General features: G+C 37.4%; 1 protein-coding gene across 1 annotated transcript; it reads left to right on the top strand.

Moving 5' to 3' along the window:
- Positions 1-2,989: 2,989 nt before the first annotated feature.
- On the top strand, positions 2,990-6,278 carry gsc (goosecoid; the record flags this gene model as incomplete). Its single annotated transcript, XM_083907474.1, has 3 exons — positions 2,990-3,311; positions 4,426-4,685; positions 6,129-6,278. The coding sequence occupies 3 exons, from the start codon at positions 2,990-2,992 to the stop codon at positions 6,276-6,278; spliced, it is 732 nt and encodes a 243-aa protein (XP_083763600.1).
- Between the last annotated feature and the right edge of the window lie 20,544 nt (positions 6,279-26,822).

Genomic DNA, 26,822 nt, shown 5'->3' with positions numbered 1-26,822 from the left:
TTCTTTCTTTCTTTCTTTCTTTCTTTCTTTCTTTCTTTCTTTCTTTCTTTCTTTCTAAATGTAAAGTACTATAAACAATACATGTCCATATATACTAAAAACATATATGAACTATATATTTACATATATGTATATGTTCATATGCATGTATTTCTTTCTTTCTTTCTTCCTTTCTTTTTAATTGTAAAGTACTATAAACAATAAATGTCCATATATACTAAAAACATATATGAACTATATATTTACATATATGTATATGTTCATATGCATTTATTTCTTTCTTTCTTTCTTTCTTTCTTTCTTTCTTTCTTTCTTTCTTTCTTTCTTTCTTTCTTAATGTAAAGTACTAAAAACACTACATTTCCATATATGCTAAAAAATATATATGAACTATATTGACATGTATTTATATGTTCATATGGATGTCTTTCTTTCTTTCCTTTCTTTCTAAATGTAAAGTACTATGAACACTACATTTCCATATATACTAAAAAACATATATGAACTATATTTACATATATGTATATGTTCATATGCATGTCTTTCTTTTTTAATTTCTTCCTTTCTCACCTCAAACCAGATCTGTACAAATGATGGTGATTATTATTATGGTTAATAATAATTTCCACGCGGGAGTCTTGAGTGAATGTTGATTGTATGGTGAGTTGTTTTTCGGCATTAGTGGAGGACAATAAGCTTCAGACAGGAGCTTTAACGCCGCAGTTCACACCTCGCTAATCATTTCCCCGCATATCTGCTGCAGCGACACAAGCGGTATCTGTGAGCCTGGTGTGAGTGCGTCCTTAGAGCCCATTGAGAGTTAAATGCAATCACTGGGCCCCATTAAGGTCTGAGGGGTGAATCCACGTTCCTCCATAGCAGCAGCAGCGGTTGACCCACTCCGCCTCCCCCCTCCCCCCTCCCCCCTCCCCTCCATCCAAAGCCACTCAGCCCATGTTGATTAGCCGTGTAAATATGCAATACATTCTCCTCTCTTTCCTCCACGCGGAGTGGAGTCTATAATGGGCCGTTATCTTATCCCATGCAGGGGGGGAAACGCTCTGCGATGTTGACCCGCAGAGAGGGAGCTGTTGTCCGGGAGGAAACGCGCTGATCTGCTACCCGTGGAGAGGAGAGCGGAGGGTGGGTAATGAGATGAAGCGCAGATATAATGGTCAATCTCTCTCTCTCTCTCTCTCTCTCTCTCTCTCTCTCTCTCTCTCTCTCTCTCTCTCTCCCTCTCTCTCTCTCTCTCTCTCTCACACACACACACAGGTTTAATAATCATCTGCTCACGCAGAGAGAGCCAAATAGAAGCCTCTGATTACAGCGTCACTGCAGCTTTGCGCATGTTTGTCTGCGTAAATCTACAGGTTCGGGCCATTTTCATTGTCTCATTATCTTTATCCCACACAGGCGCGAGGACCGTTTGTGTTGCATTGATAATGAACTGAACGACAACATTAATGTAATATCAATAATAACTAAAATAATGGTCATACTCATAATACGCAGAGGGTATAGTTTGTAAAGAAAAATGAAATAAGGCTGTGGAGCAATGATAGTTGTGAAACGTATATGGAAATTAAATATATGATATAATATGTATAATGTGTATATAGTGATATATATGCCATGCGTCAATATTGAAAGTGCAGACTGAGCTACGTATTTTCTATTGTACTTGTTCAAACAATGAAACAATGGAAAATAAAATGGAATGTACAAAGTCTTTCAAAACAAGCTGTATTTACATATATATACACATATATATACACTCACAGGATAAAATATCCGTTCAAAAGTGCACAGATAAAAACTTCATATTTGACACACATTATTACATCATTATGTGCAGAGAAGCTGAACATACTTGTTGCACATCATATGTGCATATACTATTCCATGCATGTAAACGCAATCTATGTACAAATATTGGAACTACATTTACATATGTGTTGTTGGTGGAAATTAGATGTATTTATAAATACATTAGAAATGTTTGTTTTATAGATGTACAGGCTAAGTGATGAGTCTACAACCATTATTTTGTAAAGAAGTTTGTTTTACAGTTTGTTTTACAGTTGCACATGTACTTATACAGTATATTTAACATATGCAAAGTAAATATATTTGCACGTATAGGAATAAATATGGTATGTTCATATGTGTTTGTGCAGAGCAGGTGATGATTATATTAGAAATCCTCATGTGTATTACTTCTATTTAAGGAATTTCAACATGTACATATGTTACATGTAAAATACTTCACATATGTGCATTTATTTCAAGTGAGGAAATTCAATGTACACATATTAGATTATATATGTTCATATAGGTTAGATGTGTGCAGAGATTACGGATTACATTCTGATGTGCTACTTCTAATTGTTTCCTCGTTAATACAATATCTCATCTAAACCCTAATGAGAAACAAAGGCATTTAAATCCTGTCATCCCACTATTACATAGGATAACGTCAACAATGTATGGCCTTTTACCTTAAGTGAAAAGTTGGGTTAAAAAGGGCTCGGCTCCTCCTCCTTTTAATGTAAACACTGATATATACAGTAGATTATGTTGCCTTCACTTAAATAATCACATTACTCTACAGGAACACCCTCTGACCCTCGGACTATCTTAATTCAATTAATTCTTAACACACACACACACACACACACACACACACACACACACACACGGATGTGTGTCCGCGCGGCAGGCAGCTGATCCTGGAGCAGCCCTGTATGCTCCGCAGTGACGTCAGCAGCGTATAAAAGCAGCGCTGCTCTCACAGTCCCAGTTCACGCACCAGTCTCCGCAGAGTCTCCACCACCATGACGCAAATCTAACGAACTTTCTAATACCGAGAACGGAAATCTAAAAACAAGCGCGTTGTTATTGTTGTTATACTATTATTACTATTATCATTTACATCGCGCTTTTTCCCGTCTTTCCCACACTTCTCTCCCCTCTTCTCCGGTGTGTGATGCCCGCCGGGATGTTCAGCATCGACAGCATCTTGTCCGGCAGACCGAGCTGCAAAGAGCCGCTGCTGCTGCACCGGAGCGGCCCCGTGGTGCTGTCCGCCGCCGGTCTCACGGATTCTATCTACACCGACTACAACGGACTGTACTCGGCCACGTGTGGACCTTCTCCTCCCGGAATTCAGTCTATGAACGGGACCAGGATTGGATATAACGGCTACTACTACGGACAGCTGCAGGTCCAGAGCGCCGGAGGAGGAGGGCCGCCGTGCTGCGGCTCTGTGCCGGGCCTCAGCCCGCAGCAGTGCCCCTGCATCCCTGCAGGTAGGACAACAAGCACCGTGACACTTTTGATGCACTGTACATATTTATTGGATATTTAATTAATCTCACTGTTTACCAAACCTTTTACGCGCACGAATACGCTTTAAAAAAAATCCAGTTGATTTAAATCGTGACAAAAGCAAACGTGCAAGAATATGCAGTAACTGACAAGTTTGTTAACTTTGATAACTGTAGTTTCCTGTACGTTATTTCAAACATTTACACTTAACAATTAAGTGAAAAGCTGGACAAATCTGCACATTTATATCGCACGCGACGCATCTGTGTCTTGACCGTGTCTCCCAGTGTATGCCGTCAGTTAGTTCGTATTTTATTTAGAAAAAAAGTCGTTTTTATTTTTTAAAAAACAGGCCACTAAAGCTTTCTATATTGTTTATTGCACGCTTCTTACAACGTGTTTATTAAATTATTTCGCAGCTCAACATTTCTCTTTGCAATTATCATAACAGCAACATGAAACATCAATAATTTAATAGCATTTTAGTGTCAAATGATTAGGCCTCATCACAGTATTTCACACACACAATTGATGGCTTCGATTTCTTCATTTTTACGTGGATGACACAACGTGTTGTTATTGTATTAATATTGTTATTAGTATTATTAATAACAACAATATATATTAATTAACACATTCATTAAAATGTTTCACGCATCTAACAGAATGGGTTGTTTTTACACATTAATGTGAGTATTTCCTTGCAACAACAATAAAAACATCAATTTTATTTTGTTCTTGAGAATTTTTATTTTGGTACATTTTCAACGTGTATATATTTTTATTTTAGACTTGATGTTTTTGTTGCTATGTGAGCCCCATCTGCTAAATATAATATAATATAATATAATATAATATAATATAATATAATATAATATAATATAATATAATATAATATATTATAATAGCGAAAGTAAAAGTAATAAATAAATAGGCATCCCAAAGTGTCCATATAAATCCGATATATAAATACATTATTGTTATTATTATTCTTATCATAATAATGTTGTGAATTATTATTCAGTGCTGTTAAGCTGTGCTTTCCACTCACGTACTCTCCCTTCCTCTCCGTCCTCTCCGTCCCCGACTCTGCAGGCTACGACAGCCCGGGCTCTGTGCTCATCTCGCCGGTTCCTCACCAGATGATGTCCTACATGAACATGGGCAGCCTGTCGCGCACCGAGCTGCAGCTCCTCAACCAGCTGCACTGCCGCAGGAAGCGCCGGCACCGCACCATCTTCACGGACGAGCAGCTGGAGGCTCTGGAGGGACTCTTCCAGGAGACCAAGTACCCGGACGTGGGCACCCGAGAGCAGCTGGCCCGCAAAGTTCACCTCCGAGAAGAGAAAGTGGAGGTCAGAGACTATTGTTGTTATTGATATTATTATTATTATTCACTGCCAATCTTTTTCAGAATTTCACAGATGTTATCTGTGATATTTTACAATAAAGTGCAGTATTTTTTATGTCTTATTGTGACAATAATAGATGTGTGGCTATTACAGAAAACCCATCAACACTTAAATGCAATACATTATTAGTATAATAATAATAATATAGGCTATTACAGTAGCTTCGTTTTTCCTGTTTGATATGTTAGTTATTTAAAAAAAAGTAATATACTAGTTTGGATTGTTGACAATTGAAGGGGGACATTATTATTATTGTTATTTATTTTATTTTTTTAAACAAACACACTGTTCATCTGGAAATCACTTTATATTTATGTTTTTACCTTGGCTATTAGGAGTGAAGTATTCAGATAAATATGACACATTATTAAGAGTAAGTCATTTTTATAGAACTCTAACTCTGTGTGAATGGCTCTTAAATAAATACAGCAACGTGTTATTTATGTTTTTACGTTTCTTCATCTCGAGAACAGAGAGAGATGAGTCATAAAATGTAATATGAAATCTTTATTTTTTTGTATTCGTTCAAGTACATGGCTTCGTTTCGTTTTGCGCTGCGTCACAAATTAACACACGACATCTCGAGCGCAATCAACGAGATCCACATTCACTAAATCTATAAATGTATTTATTTTTTATTTATTAAACCTTTTAGGACAGAACGTCCCAACCAAACAACATATATATGGGCTAGTGTGAATTTGTGAATTAATTGTAAATTAAAAAAAAAAAGTTTTAATTAATTGAAACGTTTTACGGAGAATCAGAAATCAAATATGACAGAAAATATTCCACGTTTTTATTTGATCGAATTGGCACAACAATAAAACAGCACGCGCTGATCTTTGCCTTTTGTCAAAGCGTGAAAGTCCGTGGACAAAATAAAAATATAACTGCATTGACAAAGCATCAAATAAATGAATCCTGCACTCATGAAGATGTCTGCAACACCATAGACCTTTGATTTATAATGTATGGACACAGTGGACTGGAACAAATCGGATCACAATTTCTTTACTTTTAAAATAAGAAACACAATATGTCGTTTTATTTCAATATTATATTGGTCAAAATGTAATTATAATATTCAGTCTCTATGGGGCCCTAAGCTGAATTTGACTTGGGGGCCTATCCCTTTACCTCAGTCACCTGTGCTTTTAACGCTGTCATATTCAAAGTGGTGACACTGAACTTGAATTGAAAGAAAATAAATAAAAACACATCATCAGATATGTAATTAACTGCAAACTTAGTAAACCAGGTTAATGACGCTTTATTCATCAGGGGCCCCCGACTCTGTTCACCAATAGATTGACCAAGTGATTTGTCTTTACCTTCAACATTCGTGTTTATATATACTTCTTTTATTGTTTTTTTTTATTTTAGGTTTGGTTCAAAAACAGACGCGCCAAGTGGAGGAGGCAGAAACGGTCTTCGTCAGAAGAGTCCGAGAATTCACAGAAATGGAACAAAACCACCAAAACGTCCGCGGAGAAAACCGAGGAGAGCAAAAGCGAGGTGGACTCGGACAGCTGATAGTCACAGAGACTGGAACAATACACACGTGTGCGCGCGCGTGTGTGTGTGTGTACATATTTAGTGGGAATGTCACGTGGACAGACATACATTACATACATACATGCTGGTGGTGTGATGACACGTGTTGCCATGTTGCACAGCTGTACATATCTACATTTTATTATGGATTCCATGTGCTCTATTTATATTTAATTTAATTTTTTTGTATAATGGTAATTAAGGGAACGCGACTCTCCAGTGAACGGACACGTCTGACTATATCGCAGTGTTGTATGTGACCTTTTTATGGATATTAAATGTTGTGATTCTTGCTATTTTATTTCCCGGTGTTAACGTTATATTGTGTGTGTGCGCGCGCGCGCAGCTGTGGCCGCGCGTGGAGGCTGAAGCGCTGCTGCTGCTGTTGAGGAGGAGTTTACCGATGATTTATCAATTTATTTTGCAAAAAAAATATATGAACCTACTTAAAAAGACAAGGATTATAGGCCTACATTAAAACATAAATGAAACCACGTAAACATGGTGTCTGATTGTATTCTTTTATTCAGATTTGGTAAAAAAAAAAATAGGTTTCATTCTAAATGTGGATATGAGACGAAAGTGTACGTTTAAAAATAAATAAATAAATACATTTAAAAAAATAGATCAATAGCTTTAGCTATATATAATTATTAGATTAAGATTAACACTTTTCTGATATTTTTTGCTTTAAATTTAGCGTCGTTTTTCATTTGAAATCGAATCCAGAACTGACGTTTTATGAATTAATTTACCATATTAGACGTCCAGACTCTAAGATGATGATTAAATTGACGAGATTATTAATCTGGCTGTGCGATGATGTCAAGAAATAATAATTTACAGACTAACATTTTCCAAAAACGAAAAAAACAAAACTGTACAAACTCATTGTGTCGGATAAAAACAACACAGCAACATTGTGACGTTATTGACAAACTATTTAAATTATCTTTGCAAATGCTAATAATAATAATAATTATAATATTGATGTAAATCCATCACTTTAGATCTGATGCTCTGTCTCTCTGGTTTGGTACATGAGAATGTTTGGATATTAATTTCCCTGCAAATACAACAAACAACAAATTAATAAATGTACACAATAAATAAATAAGTACCTCAACTGAAATTGTTTGTAGATAAATAAATGTAAAAGAAAAAAAAAATGTGTGTGAATATAATTAGTAGTACTGCTTCTTTAATCTGGAAATCATCCAGCACAGAATAAACCAGTGAACCGCAGCAAATCCACAGTAAAGGAGCTGGTTTTGTTTCAAACTTAACTTAAACAGTTGTTGAATTACAGAATTGCAGTTGATTTTCTGTGGACTGGACTCAGGTTACAGTGTTTTCCCTGCAGTGGTCAGTCGTGAAGCCACTTTTTCACAAATGTGCTGTTTGTTCAAACAATGAAATCTGACCTCGAAAACTCACCGAAACACTTTGTACACAGTTCAAAACAATCTCCTTCAACCCAAACAACAGCAACAATTTCCCCTCAGAGAGCATCGCATACATACAGAGCATCATTGTTACAGCTTTTATGTTTTTTTTTTTGTTTTTTTATACAAATCTGTATTTTATTTTTAAGTAAAAAAATACTTGTAACATAAAAATAAACCACAAATGCAGTTTAGCTTTTATTTCTTCCCTTCATTCTTGCACATACTGATTTACTTTGCAAAATAAATTGTGAAACAAAAACAAATTCCTAAAATTTCAGGGCTGTCTTTAAAAAAAAAAAAAAAAAAAATTAAAACAACAATGCCTGCATTCTTTTTTAATTTTTTTTTAAAATTGCATTTTAATGTAAACTACATGAATATATAAAGATGCACAGACAATGTTAATGTATAGGACTATGTTTTACTGTAATATGTAGCTTAATTATTACAATATTGCACATCCTACTTGTTGTTTTATCAGAATACTGATGTTGACAGTTGAAGGAAACAGTCTTTATCTATTACCGAGACTACGGGCTTTCAGCTGAAATAATGATAAGGTGCAGTTATCTTTTCATTTCATCATAAATACTCTGCTAAGCTTTCCTGTATATCTCAATATGGATACTGCAGCGCTGCATGAAAGCTTGCAACCATCTTGTTTTGAATGTGTTTTGTACACAGACCGATAGAAGTTGAAAGAGTGTGTGCAGACTGCTGTAAATACATATGGTGTTTTGCAGGTGGTGGTGGAGAAATGAGGAAAAGAGTTCATGGATTTTGGAAAATGTGGTCATTGAATGCATTTTATGTCAAAGCTATATTATAAATGATGATGCACAGTTTGGTTCAACTGACTGTGTGAAAAGGGGTTCATTTCAGCAACCAAAAACTGTGATTGCAACACAATATGTGTGTGTGTGTGTGTGTGTGTGTGTGTGTGTGTGTCAGCAGCTTCTCACCCAACAGCTGACTTTACAGCCTCACACCTTTTATGTGACCGTTTTTTTTTCCCCTCCTGGAACGACCCACGAGCGTCAGTGCCTGTGCGTTGTCGCTCTCACGCTCACTTTCCATATTCACTTTCCAAAAGTGTAAATGTCCTTTACGGCCTCTCGTTAGAACAGGAATTGGGAAAATTGTACATTTTAGACACTGGGGGAAACCAGTGAAAATGATCAGGGCATTGATTTGAGCATAGAAAGGCAAAGCATAAAGGATATTTTAATCGTGTAGTTTAGGGTTTCCAAATTGTGGTCCAGGTGGAACTTGAGGAATCACCAGTGGACGTCAGACATGACAAAAAGTGTGTCTTATAAGCTAAATTACATATTAATGATATATAATGAAGAATAGTGGCTTTTGAGATGTTGCTAAGGCAAGTAATGATGAATAATTCCACATATTGTCCTTTTATTACCCTAAAGTAAAAATATTGTGGTAGTCTAACCATACTGCCTGACTTTTAAATTACATTGAAGCGTATTAGTGCAACTGTTGGATTAGTTAACAGATATTTAGATTACAGTATAGCTTAAACTGTATACTTATTGCACGCAGTGTATTTAGGGCTGCAACTAACAACTGTTGATTCATTTCTCGATGAATCTCCTGGTCCATCAAAGAATGTGGAAAAATGTCGATTTTGTTTTTCCCAAATCTGCAGATAATGATGTTCTCCACAAACCAAAATGATTCACTTTTAATGATTTCTTCGATGGAGAAAAAAGAAGCTTTTAAGAAGCTGGAAAAATCAGAGAACTTGCTTTAATGACTCGTCAATTATTGAACTAGTTGACAATATATTAAGTAATCGATGAACTGTTGCAGCCCTATAAGCAGAGGTGCAAAAAGGTCTCTGCTTTTAAAGGTGCCATATGTAAGAATGTGGCCAAAAACAGTTACTACATTCAAATTCAAAATACCAAGGTCTTTTAGGTTTTGTTTTCTGGTGTAACTGGCAACCCATGGTTGCTCGGCAGCTGAGACTCTACTGACTGCAATGATTGGTAGACGGCGGTAGGTGGCGCCACATGCCAAAACATAAACATGATTTGCAGTCTGCAAAATATATTTTTTAATGCAAATATTTTGTCTGTACTGTTGTTGTTGGTGAGTTCAGTTTGTTATATGAACATTATTCCTGAGTCTCTGTGACATATTAGGAGGATTTTATGGCCAGTTGCTTTAGATTTAGTACATAATGCACCTTTAAATAATCCAGTCTGAATATTTCCAGTTAACTGTGAGCCAGTCGATGTCAGCAGATGTTACCAAGACTATTTAGTGACAAATTATAGAATTTAGCAGATGCTGTGGACAGAAGGGGAGACCAATTTTATGCTCTGTCAACTTAAAGAATTGGATGTTTTCCAAGTTCATGGACGGCAGGAGGACATGTTAACAACTAGCTGCATACTAATACTAACCTCGCTTAGCGACAGACACTGCATTCATTAGATCAGTGCTTCGCCAAATTTTTTATCTCAAGCACCCCCTGAGAAAATATTGAGCTCTTGAAGTAACGCTATTATCAACATAAATAGACCGAGCAAAGTCAACTCCGGACTTTTCATAGGTTCGTCGATAATTTGCTGTCTGCAAACTGTTTGCACAGTGTGCCAGTGTTTGCACACTGTCATCCTCCTCTTCTTCATATATCATTCAGACACTGGTATAGTGAATTTCCATTAAGAAGGAGTGAGAGATATGGTGACACCAATTATTATTTTTCTTACTTGTTTCTTTTTCTACACACTCAAGACAAAATTCATCTGCTCCACTCTGATCACATACCCTGGTATGTAGAATAGAACAGTATTTCAGATTTTCACCAGAGGCCATTACATTGATTCTCCCAGAGTGCTTGTAGACCAGGACAAAGACAAAGGTGTTGTCGAGCTACAGCCATAGTTAACTCCACTTCACTCTGTCTGGAAATGTGCTGAGCATTGATTTCCTGTTTCTGCAAGGTGTTGCTTACTAATTCTTCCCACAGTTCAGATCAAAAGGAGATTAGGGATCCATTTATTTTGAAGAGAGAAAAAAAAAATGCAATAATAAAGTGAAATATTTTGAAAAGTATACAAACACCAGTTAAGTAAAGAAAATATGGAATGGTAGCAGAATGGTTCCATATTGTTTTAGGTGTAAATTGTTGAAATGGGCTGAAGACTTAACAATGGGATATCAGTAAATTGATTTCAATGTGGAGTTTGAAATGAAAACAATATATAATATTGGGATTATTATATAACTGTGTGTCACATTTTTGGTGAGGAATTCCAATCCAAAATGTCCAAAGCGACATGTCCAACAACAAAAACTGCATTGTATAATTGACAATATTAATGTAATCAATATAGGCCTACAGTAATGTCTCTGTTTTTTTGTACAATAATTGTGGGAAATATCACATTTTCAGGTGACAATTAGACGTATTGAGTTGAGTTGACTCACAACACAATCCATAGTTAACGATCGTCAACAAATAATACAGAATAAGAAAGGTTGTTCAGATTTTATCACCCGACATTTGCATATAATTGCTAGGTAAACTTTTCAGCGCTTCTTTCACTTATATACTAAACATATATCCATTTCTTCTCAAGTATAAACCTTATATAAGACAAAACAAAAATCAGTTGCTTCTCTTCCACTCTTGCTTATACATGTAGGTGACGTGATAAAAAATACAAGTTGTATTAAAAGTGTATTAAAACAATGTCACTCAGGAAGTATGTGGATTAAACCGGCTAATGATCTTAGATCATTACATCATGGTGAGGATGATGATGATGACAGATGGAGTACGTGACCAGCAGCTGTAAGACTACATTCAACACATATATTTTTTTCATATGAGATCAGCACAGCAACACACTGTACATATATTAGACACGTGTAAAGTGAAGAATAATGTCTTTGATCAGTCTCCCCAAATGAAAATGTGTAACTGACCACCTTGCAAAAGTGTTTAAAAAAAATTGGTGTCAAATCAGGTAGAACAACAACAACAACAACAACAACAACAACAACAACATGTTCTGCTCTGAGACACTGGGTGTGAACACTAGAGGAGCTGAACACACACACACACACACACACGCTTTAACGCTTTAGTGGGGGCTAAAGTCCACAAACACCTCTGTTCATTTGTTTTTGTGCAGAATATAAATGTAAAATGCTCCGGTATCAAACCGCTTGTCTAACAAACATGTATAAAAGCAACATTATCATATTTTTAGTGTCAGTTTAATAACATACTGTTCACAAACACAGCCACAGTCCTGCTCTCTGGCTCCCTCTTTCTCTGTCAGTGGTACTGCAGCTTCACAGCAGGAGTCTGCTCTTCTTTTATGGCTTTTTTCCCTTCTACATTTCGTAGTAAGTGCAGTGAGGGTAGTGTTTGAGGAGTTATGACAACTATAGCTCCTGTGCATGTTATAAAACATTCCTAAAAATCCTGAACAGAAGAGAAAGTGCTTTGTGACTGTACTCCATAATAATTTAGTCCACAGTAAGTTTTAACACATGTTCTCGTCCACTGTTTCCTGATATGTGTGAATATAAGACACTCAGCATTCGCTTTACATGTCATGTTGTCACTGGTCTTTAAGTGACATATTTTTTTAAGTATAGGTTAGAAACATGCTTTCATCTTTAATGGAAGGATTTGGGTTTAAGTGGTTTAAATGGTTTCTAAAGTACCATATTTCACCAGGAGTTTTCCCCAGAAGCATAACAGCAGGACTTAAATAATGTGAAATTGCAATTCAGTTCCCAAAATGCAATGATAATAGTCTTGAGGTGAAATGTGCGTTACATATACTTGCTATCCTTTATGTGTTAAAGGGATTGTTCAGGTTCTTTGAAGTGTGGTTGAATCAAGCTGCGGATCCAACTGGAAAATCCATTTCTTTTGTTCACTTTGTGCGCTTCCTACACCAAAGTCCACAGAGAATCAGGGATTTTACAGAGGAGTTCCATTCAGATTCCTTTTTTGAGTTTTACATTGGTGACACAAACTTAAACTTAAAGGTGCATCATGTAATAAATCTAAAGCAACTGGCCATAAAATCCTCCTAATATGTCACAGAGACTCAGGAATAATGTTCATATAACAAACTGAACTCACCAACAACAACAGTACAGCCAAAATATTTGTTTCTAACCTATACTTTGCAAAAATATATATTTTTTAATGCATGATTTCAAAACAATTTTTTTAGTTTTGAAATCATGTTTTGGCATGTGGCGCCACCTACCGCCGTCTACCAATCATTGCAGTCAGTAGAGTCTCAGCTGCCGAGCAACCACGGGTTGCCAGTTACGTCAGAAAACGAAACCTAAAAGACCTCAGTATTTAGAATTTGAATGTAGTAACCGTTTTTGGCCACATTCTTACATATGGCGCCTTTAATGTGGCAGCAGTAGACCAACAGCTCCTGTGTTTCTGCAAGCTAAAAACATTTTTTCTCTATGGACTTTGGTGCAGGAGAGTTAACAGCTCAAACAACTTCCATTTCCAGTCAGAACAGGTGGTCTAATGGTACTATAATGCACTTTTTTTGTCTTGTGTCCCCAATGGCAGGTACCTCATACAACCACACTTACATGTAAAAAGATACCTTAATCATTCCTTATAACACAACAGGGGAAGCAATTTCTGTTAAAAAACGTCTTTGTCTTTAAATCGCCTTAAACCGTACTGTGTGGAGTTTGTATGTGTGTGTGTGGGTTTTCTCCAGGTTCTCCAGTTTCCTCTCACAGTCCAAAAACACGCAGGGGTTAATTGGACACTCTAAATTGACCGTAGGTGCGAATGTGAGAGTGAATGGTTGTTCGTCACCGTGTTTGTACTGGCGACACTGTCCAGAGCGGGTACCCCCGCCTTTCCTCTTCGTCAGCTGGTACTGGCTCCTCATGTGGAGGATAAAGCGGTAGATAATGAAGTAATTAATGGATTTGCCTTCAATTCAATCCATCAGTGTAGCGGCATATGTGTAAAGGAATCCCCAAACAGTCTATAATCACAGGAGAAATGATCACCCCGCGTTCTCATCGTCACACTTGGATCAGGGGGAAAGTAACAGTAACAGCACACTTATAATGTGACTTTTAAAAAAACAGATTAAAGCTGGGGCCAGATCAGGCTCTCTGAGATTCTGGCACCAACACAAACCATGAAAACACACCATCCCCAATAATTCCTTGTATGTACAGCAGTGATTTATTAAGTGCTTCACTGCACAGCACCACTGAGATCCACAAAGCCCACAGCCAGGCTCATTAATCTTTTTTTCAGCAGCAGTAATTTTCTATTTCACAAATTTAATGCAAGGCGATTTTTTTTTAAAACCATTATTTCTTTGACCTTTTTATGCACAGTTCCCAGCACTTGGAAAAACAGAGGTGGAGTCCAAGAAAAATTAGGTATTGAGTTAACTTTCAGAGGAGATAAATCTTTGCTCCTTTTTCTGTGCATTTTGGGGAAGAAAAAAAAAAGAGTTGCTTTTACTTTTTTTTTTTTCTTCTTCTTTCTGTGCGACATTTCGCGGGCACGTTGCTCTAGCGTGAGCCCCACCAAGGATGCAGGAGTCTGATTTATTTACTCGTTTTCGACCAAACAGCTCCACATCTTAGAGAGTCAGAGTTTGTGTGTGTGTACGTGGTGGTGGTCGAGTGGATGTGTCTGAATGATGCTGTTAGTGTTCGGGGGTCTGGAGAGTTTTAGCAGTCACAGATTTGGCGGCTGGACTGACAGCTCTTGGGTGGATTCCCTGCTCTAAAGATAGACAGGGGTGTTGGCCGCTCTGTGGTCCACATCCAGAAACATTTGAGAAAATGGCCTCCCTCATCACCGCCGACTCAGCCAGTCATAAACGAAAGCTAAGACAAATAACGCATATTTTTACAAAATGTAAACTTCCTCCTATATTATTACCATATTTCACTGGGATGACATGTGGTTTGGAGTTTGTTTTTGTTTTTCGTCCATGACTATCTTCTCTGGCCTCTGGATCCGGAGCCTTGAGGCCAGATTAGGGCTGCATGGATACACCGATGCATAGAAAGGCATGTAGACCTACAAATAGAGGGTGCAGAGCACCACCACAGCCATTTCAACAGTGAGTATGTGGCTGCAGAATATACTGCAGAGGCTGCATGTTAACTGTCTCACTACCTTTGGCTTCATTTCCACAGATTTATTGGATTAAACTCTGTTGAATTGTGTGACTATTCTCAACATTTGACTTGCACCTGGTAACGATACGGCAGCAATTTTGCAATCGGGAAGTGATATTATGTTGATACCATTTGTATAGTAATCATCAAGTAAGAGCTTGGATTTAACAATGGAAATTGTGTGTCCACTTTTTAATAAGGTAATTATCAATTTTGATGGTAGTCAATAATAATTCCCACTACCAAGCACTAACATGGATATCAATTAAGCAATACCATGATATTACTGTAATATTATCTAGAATTTGTATCATAAATAAAATGTTATGACCATAATATTACAACATTTTATCACCTTAGTGCAATGTGTTACCTAAAATGTTACTATTATGGTTGACCTAAAAGTATATATTCCAAATCTCCATTTGTCTTAATGTGACTATACATATGCATTCAATTCAATATGAGTTTCTGATTATTATGGTATATTATTGAAGATCAAGTGTATTATGTTCTTGAAAACGACTTCACAACATGTTTATCCGTTTCAAAATATTCACATTATTTGCACAATATTTTTGAACCTGCATTCATGAATTTTAATATTTTAGTATTGTAATAATTTGTGAATTAATGTATTACTTGTATGTGTGCGTTTTAAGGCCAAATACCCTGAATACAGTATTTATTGTGTTGAATCCTGATTCTCAAAATGACCTATTTAGTTTTGTGTTAACTCCCCGAAAAACTGTCTTCTTTTCACTTTTTTCACTGACACAGATGGTTCAGATTACACCAGATTATTCACATCATTGTGTCTTTCTTCATGTAAATATTAGTCGTTTGTCAGAAATCTCCTCCAAATTCTTGATTTTTACTTCACAGTAGCAATAAGGAGCAGAACAACACATTTGCACAACACAATCACCAAAGAAACAAATACACACCATTGCAAGAAATGAACAATTGTATTTTTATTTTATTTTTAATATATATTTTTCTGAAATAGCTTGAAACTTGAATATATCAAAGTTGGACAAACACACAACGATACTGTGATTGGGAGTTGAATATTGCATCTTCAACTGGACTTGTCACTATAGTGTTTACTCACACAAATATGAATGCAAATAATATACATGTATTGGGTATTCTATAATATCTATAATATACTAAAAAATACTCATAAATCCAACATGTTTTAAGTCCAGCCACATTACTTCTACCTACCGGACTGGAGTCAACAAAACTCTTCATACATGTTCATAATTTTTATCTGATTAAATTGGACTTGCGATTCAAATATTGCAAATAAATTCAAAGGTATCAGATTAAATAAAAACAATTATCTTAATAAAAGCAAATAGATGTGATAAATTCATAATTGACTATGCCTAGATTCATTTTTCTAGTGTTACTGGGACAAGAATAGTAGTCCAAGTAAAAGTTGTAGTCAATTTGACTTTCTTCTACTTTCAGCTACTACTACTGTCTACTATTTGACCAATAAGCTGATATAATTTATTTTTTATTGTATTTGTATTAGAACTAATCCCTCTGTATTTGCAAAGATTTACTGGTACATGTGCGCACACCGCCGCAAATACAAATATGGCATTATAAGTGTAAGGATTCTTTTACTGGCAAAGCTCTCGACTACTGTAATGTTCTCTTCTGACCAGCTGTGTAATTACACCACCTGTCACCACACAAATCACAGCACACCCGTCATCTGCTGACTTCAATTAGCCAGCCCCCTGAAATCCCCACCCGACTGGTTTAAAACCACAGAGGAGCCTTAAATCTAAGGCGCTACGGTGCGGGTCAAAGTCAACCAACTGCCAGCGTCCACCGATCTCCACAGAGGAGGAGGTGATTGTAAAGGCCTTGACAAGCATGAGCTGAGCACAAGACGTGTGCTGTAAAAAAAAAAAAAAAAAAAAAAAACACAAAACGGGACAGAATGACCAAAACTAAAATTGTTTGTGCAAGTTGAAGCCGACACTATTAGGCATATTTTCCGTCTGTCAAATGGGAAAGTCAACTTGCAGAGGCTGAAGCTTGTTTGAGTTGCGTAATACATCACTGCGAACATCACGTCTGCTGCTAACTTTGGTTAAAGTCACATTAGTGTTGGCCAAAGTCTGCAAGACGGCCACCATACACAATTTAGAAGCTTGAGACAGCAAAGGACATTGAAGTTATAGTGAGTGCTTACGGAGCTGTGCTGAACCACTGCGTCGAGACACAACTTAACACTTGTAGGCGCTTCTTTGTGTTTTCAGGGCCTAAACCACACAAAAACAGAACGAAACATAAACATAAACATATTTATGTTGCCCAAAAAAGAATTACTCTAAATGTTGTAGTATATACTTCAGGCCTGTACGAGGTGCAGTAGCTTTGCTACAACAAAAAGTGGAGACGTTGAGCATGCGTGCAAATTGTTTTAAAGGTACATTATGTATTAAATCTAAAGCAACTGGCCATAAAATCCTCCTTATATGTCACAGAGACTCAGGAATAATGTTCATATAACAAACTGAACTCACCAACAACAACAGGACAGACAAAATATTTGCATTAAAAAAAATCTTTTGCAGACTGCAAATCATGTTTATGTTTTGAAATCATGTTTTTGGCATGTGGCGCCACCTACCGCCGTCTACCAATCATTGCAGCCAGTAGAGTCTCAGCTGCCGAGCAACCACAGGTAAAAGACCTCGGTATTTTGAATTTAATGTAGTAACTGTTTTTGGCCACATTCTTACATATGGCACCTTTAAATATACATGCAGCTTTCTTCAAATAATGACAGAAACAGAAACAGAATGAAGAAAGCCAGTCTCTTTTGGTCATAAAGAGAAAAAGACCAAGACATCTCAAATCACAATAAGAAGAAAATATCAAGATAAAAATATGAGCAACATATAAACCCCCCCCCCAAAAAAAAAAATAAAATAAATCCCTATTCCCATTTCTGTGTGGATGAAACAGAGATATAATAAAAAAAATAATACAAGTGCAATGATGTTGTTGCCTCCATCTGCCTTAACATAAAACAAAACTCTGCATACTTTTACTCTTAAGAACATGGTCACCACATGTTCTTGCTGTTAGTTAGTTAGTTAGTATACCAATCATTCTCCCACACCAAAGTCCATGGAGAAAATATACATTTTTGTTTTTGCTCAGAGGCACATGGGCACAGGAGCTGCTGGTCTACTGCTGCCTTATTCAGATTCAGAATACTTTATTAATACGCGGAGGGAAATTGTTTGGTAATTCGGTAAATTTGTGTCAAACCAAACAAAGGATTTCAAACAGCAAAATAATATTTGAAATTACGGATGGAGGCAACGGTGGATCAACAACTCCTGTGTCCTGTGGAGTAAAATTGGTAATTTTATCAATGGACTTTGGCGCAGGAGAGTGAGCAGTTTGGTTTAGTTGTTGGTTCTCAGTGAAGTATGTGTCAGTACCTCATACAAGCATACTTCAATACATATAAACTATCCCTTTATGGTATTTTACATACTAAGGTTGAAAGAAACACAAGAGTTTCACTAAGAAACACTTCATCTGTCACTAACCTAACTGTCTGTAAATTAGAGCATGATTTCAGACAACAGTTAACTCTGACCATGCTGCTGTGTGCTTTTATTGTACAACTTCTAATCTGGAGGTCTTTAATCCTTGTCTTGTGGTGTTAGTGGCTGCTGTACCAAGGGTTAGCACATGAATCATGATGAAATGCAAAGTATCTTCACCTGCCCTGCACGCTGCAACACCACAGACTGGGGCCAATGTGGTTTCCCGAATGGCTGCTGATGGAGGGCAGGACCGGGATGAAGGTCTGACCTCGTAGCGGTGGCTCAACGTGAAGTCTGCGGGGGAAGGGGAAGACGTGGGCGTTAGAATGAGGCAAATGAGGCAAAAATAAGCTGTAAAGAATAACTGCAAAAAAAAAAAAAAAGGATCAACTGACAGAGCGTTGGAAGCCATGTTTTCAATGAATACTGTGTAAGTTTCTCTCTCAATCTAAACAATCACAAAATACCTAGTTTGATGATGTCTGGAAGCAGTGAGGGATCATGGGAATTGTTTTGTCGGGTGTTTGCCGAGTAGTGGAGATCAATTTGTGACGAATACACAGAATAAAATGAACAAAAGAAGAAAGTACCACGTCTTTTCTTTACTTTTGTGAACTGCACCCTGAAAGGGTCTCTTATTTATTTTGGTCCTGTGAATTCACACATAAACTTTGGTAAGATGATAATCTTTATTAAAGGTGCATTATGTAATAAATCTAAAGCAACTGGCCATAAAATCCTCCTAATATGTCACAGAGACTCGGAAATAATGTTCATATAACAAACAGAACTCACCAACAACAACAGCACAGACAAAATATTCACATTAAAAACAACACATTTTGCAGACTGCAAATCGTGTTTTGGCATGTGGCGCCACCTACCGCCGTCTACCAATTACTGCAGTCAGTAGAGTCTCAGCACCCGAGCGACCACGGGTTGCCAGTTACGTCAGAAAACAAAACCTAAAAGAGCTTGATATTTTGAATTTGAATGTAGTAACTGTTTTTTGGCCACATTCTTACATATGGCACCTTTAATGCTCCTTGTGACCCTTATTCTAAAGTGGGAAACATGTTATAATAAATGTTTATTACAAAATTTACTAATGTTTAATAATGTACCCTAATTGAAAACTGTTATCAATACCTTTAAGTTATAGTCAGTCAAAAGCTTTATCCTATAATATTTTATCACAGCAATGACATTTAACAAATTCAAATTTCAACTGGAGGGTAAGATTTATCGTTTATGCCCCTACCAAAATGTGACAGCAATTTATTTAAGTTTTACCTGTAAGTGCGAACTCATAAATGTTATTTATTGTATTAATACTCAAATACTTCAAATTGACGCACAGTGGATTTGGTTACCACCAGTTTCCCCTTAATGACGACTGACCGGATTTAAGGAACTGGTTTATATTTTAGTGGGAGTTTTAAGTGACACTTTGTGCATATAGCGTTGAGTTGTACATTTTCTAGGTTCCAGCAGACTTCCTCACACAGCAAGTTTCCACGGTTACCATCTTCTTCGACGTGTCATTTGTCCAAAAACAAGAGTGTGTTCCCCCAACTGGTTTAGAAAGTTTCAAACTGGAAGAGTGCAACACCCATGGATCACTGTAGAAACGGGAGGTATAGACGAATTTTACGTCACGCCGATAGCGAACAATGTGGGCTTATCTCTGAAGAGGCCAGATTTGGAGAGTTAAGAGCAGAACGATGGCAGGAAACGAGGGGAGGAGAGATGAGAAATGACACCAGGGACGTGACATTTCATGGTTGGGGCTTAAAATCCCAAACTAAATAAATACATGAAAAAAAAAAAGGCTTGACAATTCATTTGTAGGTAAATTGATGATTGGATTTATGATGTGTGGATGAACCATGGCTACGTGATTGGCTCTCTGGTTTATGCTTCAGACTTGGGGTGTGTGTGTGTGTGTGTGTGTGGGGGGGGGGGGGGGGGGGGGGGTCTGTAGGTGTACATGCCCCGCTGACCTGCAGTGGAACGTTCAATCCAAGTTCAATCCCACCCCTGGGGGATTTCTGGGTTTTAGCTGCTGCTCGCCTCTGTCACTGACATTATCCAGAAATCCTTTACCACAGCACCACCTGAAACGTCCAGCAGGCAGCATATTTATATCACCCTGCAATGTCAAGGCATCCTCCCCCTGCTGCCTCCACCCAACAGTCAGAAATCCACAGTGGATCGCTTGTTTTTGACCCCAGAGTGTCCCCCCTTGTCCTCCTCCACCCTGTCTCCTTGTTGCTGAGAGCGAGGAGTAAATAAAACAATGTGTGGATTAATGATCAAGTGATTTGAAGGCTGTGTTCTTCCAAAGGCCAGAGCAAACCGCTCTCTATTTACCCAGAGAATAAATCAAAATTATGGGCTGTATCAACAATAGAACTGTGCTCCCCAGAGGAAAAAAAAATAAGTGATGGATCATCAGTGGAAAGGAGCAGCCCATGAATTACACAATGTCCCTTCTGTCTGCTTATCTGATAATAACTGAAGCTACACCTAGAGTATGACAAAGTGTAATATCCTCTTGTTAAATAAGGAAATCTACTGTGGATTATTGGACATAGCAAAAAGTAAAAATCACAATATGTTTTTATTTTACTCATATAGATTAGGTGGAAAAAAAGTAATGACTTTGCAGGTTTGAGAGCTCATTTTTAAAGTAATAGTTCATTTTTTTTTTTTTTAATGTAAATTACTGACACAAAGTTAGCACTGACCTTGCTGCGCACGTCACCAATGCACTGCATTGCAAAAAACTGATTATAGCCACTTAAACTAAAGACTTGCCTCATAAAATCTACTCCAGCTCAAGTCTACAATATCCTTCAGAATGATTTTGCTGTTTTATCTCAACATTAGAGAGCTTTTTTTTTTTTTTCTGACTGGAAACTGGATTTTGTGCCGTTCTGCAAACAGCTCACACTCCAAAAGTCCATGTCCATCGCAGCACACGTGAGAAGTAAGTTCAAATATTATTGTGTGATTTCAGTGTTTGAAATCGTTTGTTCAGAATTACCCAGAAGTTCGGAAGTGGCACAAATGCTCAAACAAGGCAGCAGTGGACCAGCAGCTCTCATGTCTCTACAAGCTTAAAACACAGACTTTGGTATAGATGAAAAAGGCTGTCTAACATTAAGGACTTAAGCCGGAGCTGATTTTATTAGGTGATTTTTATTAGGTTTTTTGAGCTATAAGTTAAATGACTTATGACTTTATCAACCTAAGTTCTTACTGAGAGCGAGTCTCGTTTTCCCCCAGAATAGTATATTGTAAAGGTCATGAGAACGGGTTGAGTCTTCACAGTTTACATACATTTTTATATTGTTTATTTAAAAATATAAAAATAATAATAATAATAATAAAATAGACAATACTTGGGGAAAAAGTGTGACATTTAAACTTACATTATAGTCACTTCAAGTTAGAGTCTTTTAATGTCTTATCTTGTTTCTAATCACTTCAGGTTTGAATTCCAGTCTCACTTTGTGCTTCTGTCACAGCTAATGTTTACAGTTTTATGATTCACATTTTATTTTATTTTATTTATTGAAATGACTTCCCTCTGGTGTTTTAAGCAGTGTTTTCATTAACTGATCAGTGCACTTTAATTGAGCTCAGTGTGATTCAAAGATTTGAAACAGTTGTGAGCAAAATAAACGCCAATAGAAACAGGCACGTGCATACATTTATACTTAAAGATCATCTAAAAGCCAATGTTCCTATCTGTAGTTCATGCTGACATTGCATAAAAACAATTTATTACATTTAACATACGTAATTTAAAGCAACTTGACCACAGACAGTGTAAGTCACTCATTCATTCTAAACTATGAGCCAGCTGCACCAGTGAGGCTGGATCACAATATCCTTTTACATTTTACAATAATCACTTGGAAATCTACAACACTGGCTCACTCTCCAAAGACCCTCTTCATAATCCTAATAATTCAGATTAAGCACATGCTTACTGCCATTTGTACTCTTGTAAAAAGAGAAAAACAAATCAATCTGTGGCGCCCGTTTCTCTGCATCGGCGCACAGCTTTGCTTACGAGCGACACTTCAGAGTGAGAGGCGGCGTGCGTCATCACGTCCTGCATCGTCTCCCTGCAAAGTCGTCCACGCAAACATGATTGCAGTGTCCTTGACTTCGCAAAAAAGTGAACCGCAGTCACAGCTGCGTTCAAAACAGAGTCAAGATCTGGTTCCATGCCTTTGGATGTGAGAGTCTGTCGATGCAGCCAACAGTCTGCAGCAATAATCTTACAGTTGACAGACTTTATCCATATTGTAACTCATTGCTGCTGCATCGTCCCAGGCCACACACTCTCCTCTGCTCAGTCTCACTTCAGTCACTGGTTCGTCACTAATTTTACTGCCCAATAAGGTGCCATTTTGTTATTTATTGCTTATGTAATTGCAAATATGTGTTGCAAACTCCCAGATTGAATTGAAACCTTTGCATTACTACACTATATAATGGACAGTGTTGAATGGAGAAGTGGGGGCTCCAGGAAAGCTTGGACAAACCTTCTTTCTTCATCTGTGGAGTGATGTTTGACCCTTTTTTAGGTCATTGTAGGTACTTACCACATTTCTTTTCTTTTTTTTTTAAATTCATGGGATCAACAGAAAGCCATCTGTTGATTGTTGCTCTTCTATGAAACAATTTAATTACTGTCCCTTTGGTATTGATCTCATTCTCTGTCTCTGTGAGTCTGAAACACTCTCTGACTGTGACTGTACATATGAAACATATATAAACACAGTAGTCAGAAAAATTGTACTAAATAACATCCTACCCCCAGGATTTGACCCAGAATAATAGAAGAACACAACAGCGAGAAGAATGTGGTGAAATGCAGACCGGGACATATTATTGACGAAGAGCAATTCGTGCCAATTAACTCCCTGACTCAAAATGAATAAGTTAATAAAATGTAATTCTCAGTTATACTGTTTACACAGGCACCCCCATACCTGATATACTGCAAGTAACATAGGCTACATTACCCCACATTCTACCCACACAGTGTATTTTTGCAATATTATTTTTTTCTCGCCTGAGAAGTGACTCAGAAGACTAATTAAAAGTGTGCCCATTTCCTGTTGAAAAGTAATGAATGGCAGACAGATGGTGAGGGCCTGAGAGCAGGAGGAGAGATTTATTTTCCCCTCATACAAATAAAATACAATACAATCTTCATTAGTAGACTAATCTGTCATGGTTTTTCACTGACAAAAACAAGGAACAAAGTGTCTGATTAATATGAAACATGTCTTTTATCTTTGGAATATGGAACAAATCGAAATGGAGTAAAAAAAAATCCAGATGATGCTATCGTGAGTTGACTGAGCCTGAGCACTCTGTGCATACACCGTAGTTCCTAACCCCAAAAGGTGGTCCAACATTTGTTGGACTTTTGAGACTGATTTTATGCTCTGTCAGCTTAAACAATTGAATATTTTATATAACAACTAGCTGCTCGCTAAACCGGCAGCACATTTTCTGTCACATATCTTCCATACCCATTCACACGCAGCCGTCAGAAGCTGTCAACATGGGGTTAAGTGTATTGCTCAAGGACACACTAGACTAGAGGGAGCCAGGAATCAATCCCACAACCTTCCAGCTAACTCACTTGAGCTACCAATCGCTCATTTCCAACTCCTCACTTCCAAAACTTAGTACATTTAACATCAGAAAATGATTCAGATACTTAGTAAATGTCATATACTTTACTCAAGCAATGTTGTAAAAGTGACTTCAATTAACTTCTACCAAAGTCTTTTTCTGGTAAGATACTATTAGGTACTTTATAAAAGATTGTTTACAACCACGACAAGCAAGCAGGCACCTGTGTGTCCGTCAGCACGGCCACGTATGGGCAGCAATAGTATTAAGCTTATTAGTGAAGACATTGACAAATGTTCGGGAATTGGTATGTAATGAGAGAATGAACACATATTGATATATTTTACTTTTATTAAGTTATTTATTTTAGGAACCTCATTGTACAGAAAACCAAAGTCTGTAATGTGAGACAGAATAAAAGACAGCATTTCAGACAGAAATAAGACACAATCTCCCGTGAATGTCTCAAAGTACATTCAGGAGAGTTTGTGTCGTATTCAGGGGGCCGATCTCCCCTTCACTCCCTGTAATTCAAACCATGGTCTAATACTAATAAGCTGTAAGGGGGAGTGTTAGGTTCTGCTACCTAGCAGAGCAGAGGGGGACACATTTCACACAATTCATCGATTGTCAGCTAGAGCGTTTGTATACTGAAACAAGGAGAGAAGTCCAGTTGAGCAGTGTATGAACTTAAGTGCACATGGAAACGTATTGCGTTCAAGACAAAAAGTTTGTGCTTCTGATACGAATGAGTGACTGTCTGTGTTACGCGTTGAGTGCAGAGCTCAGTGTTCCCTATCTCTCAGTGTGCATGTCCTCTCCAGCTTGCCCCCGGAGCTGCTGCTTCACCCAGAAACAGCTGCGTCTACTTAACAGCCGACATGCAGGGAGGAGATCCTAATTGACTGTTGCAGTAGATTTGCTTGTCAAGCTGCCAACTGGTGCATTAAACACCAAGTCGCCTGTTGCACACTGTTTAAGGGAGTGCGGGTGGCGGCGGCGGCGTGTGTGTGTGCAATGAGACTTGCAAAAGATACATGGCTGTACGCCTGTCATACAGTGTGTCTACACATGCTGCTTCTGCCCTCTTGTGGATAAAGCAGTAACACAATATGTTTTTTTTTAATGCATCGACACCACATGCAGCACATGAATGTGCAGTGATATGGAGGAGAGAATATATGTTGTGGTCATTTCACATGCAGAACATAATCGCACATATCGCCCAATGTTTACTCGCCGGTTTCCATATGACAAAGGGATAAACACGATCATGCTGTATTTACTTCCTTACAGTGGTTATGTTTGGACTATACCACATTTGACTTTTTACATTCTTTATGCACAACAAATAGGCACATGCTGAAATAATTCTACAGACATATTTAGGAATGTGTATATTGTATATCGTAGTACAATTTGAATGAATGAATGAATTAAAAGTTTTAAAAAAATACATAGTAAGAGAACAGGATGTAAAAATGTTTTTTCTCCCTGCGACTTGTCACACTTTTCTTTCAAAAAATATAGCTTAAAAATATGTTTTACCACCTAAATATATGAATTAATGTAAAAATAACCATATGAACATACTTAAAACATCCCAAATTGATTACATTCCCATATATTTAAGGGGAAAAAAAACACCCGTCTCCATTCTGTATCACCTTGTTGATCAAATGAATAATTCTAACTATAAAATGAGTCCGTAAGTCCACCTTGTTACAGTGTTTTGAAAGGTTGTATATTAACAACGTGAGTGTCATAATTAAATCCTTCAAGTCACAGGATGCGTTCGAGCAACACAGCATGTAGTGAATGTGTCCTTTATCACTCTGGCTGAGAAAGAAAAGACTGCGCACTCACTGCCATTGTATTAGGTACACCTGTTCAACAGCTTTTTAACATAAATACAAGTAAGTGCATTGAAGCATGTAGATGTGGTGAAAAACACACATTTATTTCACTCCTTTCTAGTATTTCAATTTAAAGCTGCAGTACATAACTTTTGGGCGTTTTTTGGCTGATTTTATTCTGCCTCTGTTTGCTGTTTGTGAACAGAAACAATGTGACAATTTATTTAAGTAGTGATGTGTCGAACTGAACTGAATCATTCACTGAAGCGATTCATTCATACGGCAGTTCAGTTGAGCTGAGCTCTGTTGTGACTCAAGTGAGACAGCGGAAAGTGATTCGCTCACTGCAAAAGAGTGAGTCAGTCACTCGGTGAGGGAATCCCCACGTGTCCTCCGAGCTAACGGCTAATGTAGACAGGCACTGATGCAAGATGTTTACACTTTACGAAGCGAGAATATAAACACACACACAGTCAAGTTCTCCAAGTTTTAGCAGACTTTCCCAGTAAGCACACATTTAAAATGTTTGGCTCGCCCATAATGAGAGGACAGTGTAGAGACACAGCAATGCTGCAGCACAGCTGCCACTGTGATGAGAGGAGGAGAACTTTTAAAGTCAGGCAATTCAGAAAGTAATAGATAGATGTAGTAAAGTTATTGGTAAATGTTTCAGTGATTATTTAATGCAAGATTGAATTATTTGCTGCATATTGATCTCACCACCAAATCTACAATATGTCAAAAGCAGTACTTTTGGCACAGTATGTGTAC

The sequence above is a fragment of the Microchirus variegatus genome (genome assembly GCF_963457635.1).
Source record: "Microchirus variegatus genome assembly, chromosome: 21".
Taxonomy (NCBI): Eukaryota; Metazoa; Chordata; class Actinopteri; order Pleuronectiformes; family Soleidae; genus Microchirus; species Microchirus variegatus.
Note: the sequence above shows the minus strand (reverse complement) of the source record. Positions and strands in the feature narration are given on the sequence as shown.